We start from the raw sequence: 8,110 nt of genomic DNA, 5'->3' as shown, positions 1-8,110 counted from the left end.
ATATATATATATATTTTTTTTATATACACACACACATATATATATACATATATACACACACACATATATATATACATATATAAAGGCTGCTTCATGAGTCTTTTTGGGTGGAGTGGGGTGGGGTGGAGATGGGAACCAGAGTGGGGAGGAGCCTGGATTGTCAACTGCTATTTTACTTCTCAAAGTTGTCTTGGTTCCTTAGTTCAACAGGTAGTTAACTGTCTCAGGGCAAACTGTCCAAGGAAGAACTCCAAAAACAAGAGAGGGTCCTGCTTGCCCCTCATACTCTCTCCAAAAGTAATATTAGTATCAGGAGAGATGGTTAACACTGCTTATCTGACAATCTCACCTCCCCACACAAATTGTAAGTCACATGCCAATGGAATTTCAGGTCTCAGAATAAGACCTGAGAGTCATATATTCCTCCTATTACCATTCTCAAAAGCCTCAACCACTCACATTCTTACCAATGGTGAGGGTAAAACATAGGAATTGCCATTTTGATCCAAACCGGAGAAGAAAAAACAGTGTCACTCCAATAAAAGTTGTTGGGATAGCTGCACTCTGAATTTTGTTCTTACTTCTGAAAGTTTAAAAGAATACCTGGAATGACCTCTAAGTAACTTCCACATCACTCAGCGCTGGAGAAAGGGGACCAAAGACTAGTGCAGTAAGGAAGAAATGGGCTTTCAGAGGGACTCTGCATCAGGCCACAAGGCAACTAGGCAACTGCTGACCACTGTTCTCCAATCTTCTAAAGTCCTGAAGAAGGAAAACTCAAGTGCCCAGTACTCAGCTTTTCAAAACCTTTAAAATACAAACTTCAAAGACTAAACTAATCCCTGATTGGCTGGAATGTACAATAAGGCTGGGCTTTCAGCCAATCAGAGTTCTGGTTGTTGGGAGTGGACAGGACTCTAAGGCAACTGCCACTCGGCCCTATATTTTCTCAAAATTCTTGTTTCTCTGGCACTAGTTCATATGTGGATCTGAATTAAAGCAGTAAGAGAGAACCTTTCTCTGTACTCTACCTTTGCTCCAGTTACGATTATCTACTTTGCAACTTGTTAGTATCAGAGTTCAATTAATTTGCCGGTATTGAGAATTCTGTATTCCTAGGTTTAGCTCTTCCTTAACCATGACTCATTTCTCCTCTCATCTCCCATTTCTTCATGTCTGACTACACTTAGTGCATAGCAAAAGGAAAAAAATGTTTCTCACTGATTTGGGATCCAGGTCAAAGATAAATTCCCACTCAGTTTGGAGGTTTACTGAAATGTCTAGGTGCTTGCTCTGAAACTTCAAGAGGAAGATTAGAAGGACACATTCCTAAGAATTTAAAACTGGGTAAGGAAGAAAGCAGGGGAGGCATGCCCACAAGCTCTTCAGTTAAGTAAGGCCACAAACTTAAAAACGCCATGCAAAGCTGCAGCAAACAAATAGCAACTACAGCAAACCAGGGACATGAATTCAGAGTTCAGTTGTCCCCATTAACAATGTGAATAGAGAAATAAAAGGCAAAATCCTAACAGCAAAGAGTTTACAATACCTAGGTAGTAAGCGCCTAATAATTGCTCTTATTTGTGCCCATCAGGAAAACATACAGAGAAGTTAAGCTTATCAGCTCAAGGAATCAGGTAAGGATGTCCTGACTCTTAAATCTACGGATCCCTTGATTCTTTTAGATCTTGTTGTCCAGTCACACTAGGGATATGTTGAGACACATAAGTGTTTTCTCTTTGAAAAACAATTTGAGGTCGGGTGCAGTGGCTCACGCCTGTAATCCCAGCACTTTGGGAAGCCAAGGCAGGCGGATCATGAGGTTAAGAGATCAAGAACATCCTGGCCAACACAGTGAAACTCCGTCTCTACTAAAAATATAAAAATTAGGCCGGGCGCGGTGGCTCAAGCCTGTAATCCCAGCACTTTGGGAGGCCGAGACGGGCGGATCACAAGGTCAGGAGATCGAGACCATCCTGGCTAACACAGTGAAACCCCGTCTCTACTAAAATACAAAACTAGCCGGGCGAGGTGGCGGGCTCCTGTAGTCCCAGCTACTCGGGAGGCTGAGGCAGGAGAATGGCGTAAACCCGAGAGGCGGAGCTTGCAGTGAGCTGAGATCCGGCCACTGCACTCCAGTCCGGGCGACAGAGCGAGACTCCGCCTCAAAAAAAAAAACAAAAAACAAAAAACAAAACAAAACAAAACAAAAAAATATAAAAATTAGCTGGGCATGGTAGCATGTGCCTATAGTCCTAGCTAGTCAGGAGGCTGAGGCAGAAGAATCGCTTGAACCTGGGAGGCGGAGGTTGCAGTGAGCTGAGATCACACCACTGCACTCCAGCCTGGCGACAGAGCAAGACTCTATCAAAAAAAAAAAAAGAAGAAAGAAAGAAAGAAAAACAATTTGAAATCCCTCAAGTTTACCATAAGAAAGACTCCCTATAGAGATCAAGCTGTTTCCCAGCCCAGGAGATAACAATGAGAGATCCTTAACTGAAGACAGGTATTCCCATATTAGGTAAAGCAGTCAGCAACTTCACAGGAAAACATAAAGCTTAAGTTAGTTGAAATGTGAAACATCTGAAGTTTAACCGTCTGGCTCATAAAGAGCTTTGCCTGTTTTGGTGAGCAAAGAGAAATAATCTTCATGCATAGAATCCTGATTTCTTTTGGAGTGCCAACTAATACATCTTTTATTTTAGCCCCAACCCTTTTTTTTTTTTTTTTTTTTGAGACAGGGTTTCACTCTGTCACCCAGGATGGAGTGCAGTGGTGTGATCATAACTCACCGCAGCCTCGACCTCCCCCATCTCAGGTGATACTTTCACCTCAGCCTCCCAAGTAGCAGGGCCTACAGGTATGCACCATCACACCCTGCTAATTTTTGTATTTTTTTTACAGAGATGAGGGGGTTTCACCATGTTGCCCAGGTTGGTCTCGAACTCCTGGCCTCAAGCAATCCACTGGCCTCAGCCTCCCAAAGTGCTGGAATTACAGGCGTGAGCCACCGCACCCAACCTTAGCTAAGGAAATAAAACATGTAGCCATTTAAAAGGCTGCAATCGTGAAGTCCAACGTCTTAAAAGCGCCTCTCATTTTGCCCCCCGCGGGACTGTGACAACTTAGCAGCAGCAGGACATGTCTTAAGCCAAGACATAAGGAAGGAAGGACTCTTTGCTGGACCTCACAAAAACAACCCGAGACCCATTAACACTTGTATCTCTAAATGAACTGGTAGTGGGACCATAACAACAGAGGCAGGAACTTGGCCAAAGAACTCTAACCAAGCCAGACAGTAAAAGGGCATTTGTAAGGGATGCCCCTATCACTGCCCTCTGCTATGGCCACACAAGAGGAATCCAGGAAACATGAAAAACATAAAACCACCTCCCTCCAAAGCTTCTAAATCTCCATCCCATTTTCAGCACTGGAAAAAATCATACATAAACAAGGTTTTTTCATACTAACAGAGCCTAATGTTTATTCTTTTTTTTTTTTTTGAGACAGAGTTTCGCTCCTGTTGCCCAGGCTGGAGAGAATGGAGTGATCTCGGCTCACCACAACCTCCGCCTACCGGGCTCAAGTGATTCTCCTGCCTCAGCCTCCGAGTAGCTGGGGCTACAGGCATGCGCCACCACGTGTGGCTATTTTTTTTTTCTATTTTTAGTAGAGATAGGGTTTCTCCATGTTGGTCAGGCTGGTCTCGAACTCCCGACCTCAGGTGATCAGCCTGCTTCGGCCTCCCAAAGTGCTGGGATGACAGGCGTAAGCCACCACGCCTGGCCAATGTTTATTCTTCTAAGGATGTCTGATGTGGCAAAAAGTTAACTGATTTTTTTATTTATTTAACTTATTTTCTTTCTTTTTTTTTTTTGAGACGGAGTCTCGCTGCGTGGCCCAGGCTGGAGTGCAGTGGTGTGACCTTGGCTCACTGCAACCTCCGCCTCCCGGCGGGTTCAAGAGACTCTGCTGCCTCAGTCTCCCGATTAGCTGGGATTACAGGCGCCCACCACCACGCCCAGCTATTTTTTGTATTTTTAGTAGAGATGGGGTTTCACCATGTCGGCCAGGCTGGTCTTGAACTCTAGACCTCATGATCCGCCCACCTCAGCCTCCCAAAATGCTGAGATTATAGGCGTGAGCCACTGCACCCAGCCTTATTTTCCTTTTGACTTGTGCACAAAAGTGGTATATAATAAACATGTTTAATTCTGTCGAAAAGAGTGCTATATATGAGAAACATAAAAGTCTGATAAGAATGCATTTTTTTCTTTTTTTAATTGAACTTTTTTTTTTTGAGATGGAGTTTTGCTCTTGTTGCCAAGGCTGGAGTGCAATGGCATGATCTCCCCTCACTGCAACCTCCACCTCCTAGGTTCAATCAATTCTCCCACCTCAGCCTCCCAACTAGCTGGGATTACAGGTGTACGTCACCACGCCCGGCTAATTTTTGTATTTTTAGTAGAGACAGGGTTTCACCATATTAGTCATGCTGGTTTCGAATTCCCGACCTCAGGTGATCCACCTGCCTTGGCCTCCCAAAGTGCTGGGATTACAGGTGTGAGCCACCACGCCCAGCCTTTTTCCTTTTTTAATTAATTTTTTTCTCTCACTATTTGAACTACAGGAATAATGCATGTTGTCATGTTTAATTTACAGTTATATTTTCTTAGTGACAGATAAAATAATTTGCATTCTGCAATCAATGACTTTTTTTCTTGAGATGGAATCTCACTCTGTCACCCAGGCTGGAGTGCAATGGCACAATCTCAGTTCACTGCAACCTCCACCTCCTGAGTTCAAGCAATTCTCCTGCCTCAGCCTCCTGTGTAACTGGGATTACATATGCGTGCCACCACGCCCAGCTAATTTTTGTATTTTTAGCAGAGACAGGGTTCTGCCATGTTGGCCATGCTGGTCTCAAACTCCTGACCCCAGCTGACCCACCTGCCTTGGCCTCCCAAAGTGCTGGGATTACAGGCGTGAGCTACTTAAGTAATAAGGTAGTTTACCTTATTTTGTTGTACTGCTATAAAATACCATCTTTTGTGTGATGTGGTCACATTACAGCATAACCTATTTTATTATACGTCTTCAGGTTCATTTACTCCAATTTTATGACAGAATATCCTCTAAGGCTGTAATTGAAGAAACGTATTTGCTTTAGATAGGAGGTTTTGAAATGAAAGCCAAAATAGGGACACTCTACATCACAGATTTACAATGAGTAGGATGAATTTTTAAAATTACCTATGGCCAGCCAGGTGCGGTGGCTCACGCCTGTAATCCCAGCATTATGGGAGGCTGAGGCAGGAGGATCATGAGGTCAGGAGATGGAGACCATCCTGGCTAACACGGTGAAACCCCGTCTCTACTAAAAATAACAAAAAAAAAAAAAATTAGCCGGGCATGGTGGGCGCCTGTAGTCCCAGCTACTGGGGAGGCTGAGGCAGGAGAATGGTGTGAACCCAGGAGGCGGAGCTTGCAGTGAGCTGAGATGGCGCCACCACACTCCAGCCTGAGCGACAGAGCGAGACTCCGTCTCTAAAAATAAAACATAAATAAATAAATAAATTACCTATGGCCAAATCCCTATTTATAATATAAAGGACCACTGAACTCTTTCCAAATCCAAGTAACTCTCTACAATTAATTTAAGCTCTGTCTGCGCTGGGAGAAATTTTGTTTCCCATTGCAGCTCTTTAATGATGTATAAGGGTTGATGATGCTTAACTTTAAATATCTAGAAAGAAGTAGGAACAACATGAAAGCTCAAAATTAAGAACAGAGACTGGACTCTGGTGTCCTGGCTTCTCTGATATCCCAGGGGCCTATTACACTTTGTCAGGCCCCCCAGCTCCCAACGGATTAGGAACTTGAGACACTGGCTGTGGTAACAACCCTCAAGCTTGATAACTATTCATGGCCTCCGAGTACTTCTTACATTTCCAACTCATCAGATAGTAAAAATCTCAGAATCCTGATTTCAGATCTCATGAACTAATTCTACATCACCACCTCAAATTACCCAGCCTGAAGACATAACGGGCTTGGTAGGAAGATATAAAGTACGTGGGAATGAGACTGAGGGCACTGTAGACATCTTGAACAAAAGGGTCAGATTAACCTGCAGCTGATAAGGAAAGGGCTCCAAACTTCTAGAACCTTCTTGTCAATTCTGCTTCAGTATTAGAACACGTATGACTACCCACAACTCTGTCCCAACCCCATTTCCAATAATCTGGCCTAACTGTTGCCAGAATCTAGAGCGTTCTCGAAAACCACTCACTCAGCAGCTCCCTTGGCTAGTCCCACTGGCAATCTCGAACCACTGCAGCTGCTTCGGAGTGCCAACAGCGCCCAAGCAGTTGCCCTCTTCCTTGGTGCTTAACTTAAGAAAGAACAGTGCTGGGAAGGATAAAGATCACCCAGGAAGGTTAGGGGAAGAGGAGTATGACACAGAGAACATGAGATAAACCCCTCGCTCTTCCCTTTTTCTCTATCATCTTTGACTTCTGGGATAACCGGGGGCAACCAGGTCAATTATGGAGACACACAATCACCTCGAACCCAGACTAGTGATCGAAAGGGAAAACAGGGTGAGGAGAGCAAAGGTTTTGGAGATGGAAAGTGCAGACAGGCAACAATGCACAGAAGTTAACAAGAGAAGGAGGGGGTCAGGGGCGATGTAAGGAAGTCGTCATCGACGCCGCGCCGCCTCCCCCACCTCGCACCAGACCTCCGAAATTGCCCTCCGAGACTCGGGCTCTCCTATAAGGAGGATCGTCCTCTCAGCTGGAGAACAAGGCCATGCCTCAGCTCCTTCGCCAGGCGGAAGCGGGAGAGGAAGGCCGACCCCCAAGAGCGCCCCTTCAGGGGGTCCATCCGGCCTTGATCTCAGATTGGGGGGGGGGGTGTTTGCGTAGGGCGGGGCATCGCCTCAACAGCTGGGGGCTGCATCATGGCAGGAACGGGTTTCCCTGAGCCACGGAGCTGCAGCTTGCCTCCTCTACTACCCTGCTACCCGGTTACCTCTTCGCCTCTTCGTCGTCGAGCAGCTCTGGCTCGGTCGCCGCCATTACCACATCGCACTCCGCGGCAGCCGCCATCTTACCGCCGGGACCAGAGAGCTGGGTGGGAGGCCGGCGGTGAAGAGCACTTCCGGTTGGAGCATAGAGCAGCTCAGTGGCGCCGCGCCCAGAAGGGCTCCCTCGGGCTTGTCTACCAGAGAGAGGCTCCGCTTGGGGCCAGAGCGGTCTTCCGCCCCCGGATGTCCACGGTGGTCTCCACGCCGGGGCGGGAGCCCAGGGACTGTGCCTGGGCGTAGGCGGCGCCACTTTACCCGTGGATGGGAAGGGAGGTGTACGGGTGGTAGCCTCTCTAGGGCTTGATTGGTTTCAGTATTCCAAGAGCCTCGTTGCCATAGCAACTTCCAATCCTAGAGAGTCTTCCTGAAAGGCTCCGTGGAGTCTGGGTTGAGTGGGGACCAGGTGACCCAAGACTGTAGGGAAAGAGTCCCCACTTCTACCTTTCCGACCTTGGAGTGTGTTCACAGCTTCTTCCCGGAAAAGGCAAGAGACACTTTGAGCCCAGTTCCCCCAGCTTTCATCGTTCTCTGGAAGCCCTGCCCAATCAAGCCAGGGGAACGCAGGGCGTCTTCACCCTGCGCCTTTCATCCACTCCGGATCTCCAAACACCAGCTGGTTCATCACCCTAATGACGCTGACCCTTTTATGAGGCTGCTTTCATGTCAGCCGCCTGGGAAGTGCCATCTCAGCATTAAGCCTAGGAAAGCTGACACATGGCGCCCCAGACCCTGCCCTGGAGTTTATAAGGAAGCTCGCTGGGTGAGGTCCCTGCTCTTGTGTCCCCATTACTCCCACCTCTTATATAAACTCTCTACTCATCGCGCTTGTCTTGCCGAATGCGGTCTGGATTGAGAACTCACAGGGGACAAGGGCACAGTTTAATTGTCTTGTTATTCCCTCACCCAAGCTACTATTTGTGGAGCTGAATTAAATTGGAGCTTTCTGGGGTTAAACTGGAGGAGTATTAGGAGTAGCTTTACAATGTAAAGCTAAGAGTAGCTAAAATGAGAAGAGGGCAA

The 8,110-nt window shown here is 46.6% G+C and overlaps 1 protein-coding gene across 2 annotated transcripts in view; it reads right to left on the bottom strand.

The window, feature by feature from the left end:
• DNAJC7 (DnaJ heat shock protein family (Hsp40) member C7) overlaps window positions 1–7,694 on the bottom strand; it is a 44,243-nt gene extending 36,549 nt beyond the window's left edge. The window contains exon 1 of one of the 2 annotated variants that reach the window (XM_017856607.1): window positions 7,036–7,694. In XM_017856607.1, coding sequence (XP_017712096.1) covers window positions 7,036–7,112 — 77 coding nt within the window. In that variant the 5' untranslated portion in view covers window positions 7,113–7,694. Of the gene's footprint in view, window positions 1–603; window positions 823–7,035 lie in introns of those variants that run through there. The other variant, XM_017856608.1, reaches the window with a different exon arrangement.
• Between the last annotated feature and the right edge of the window lie 416 nt (window positions 7,695–8,110).

Source organism: Rhinopithecus bieti, unplaced genomic scaffold (genome assembly GCF_001698545.2).
Source record: "Rhinopithecus bieti isolate Rb0 unplaced genomic scaffold, ASM169854v2 scaffold_44695, whole genome shotgun sequence".
NCBI classification, from domain to species: domain Eukaryota; kingdom Metazoa; phylum Chordata; class Mammalia; order Primates; family Cercopithecidae; genus Rhinopithecus; species Rhinopithecus bieti.
The sequence above is the reverse complement of the archived record's forward strand: the minus strand, read 5'-3'. Positions and strand labels throughout refer to the sequence as shown.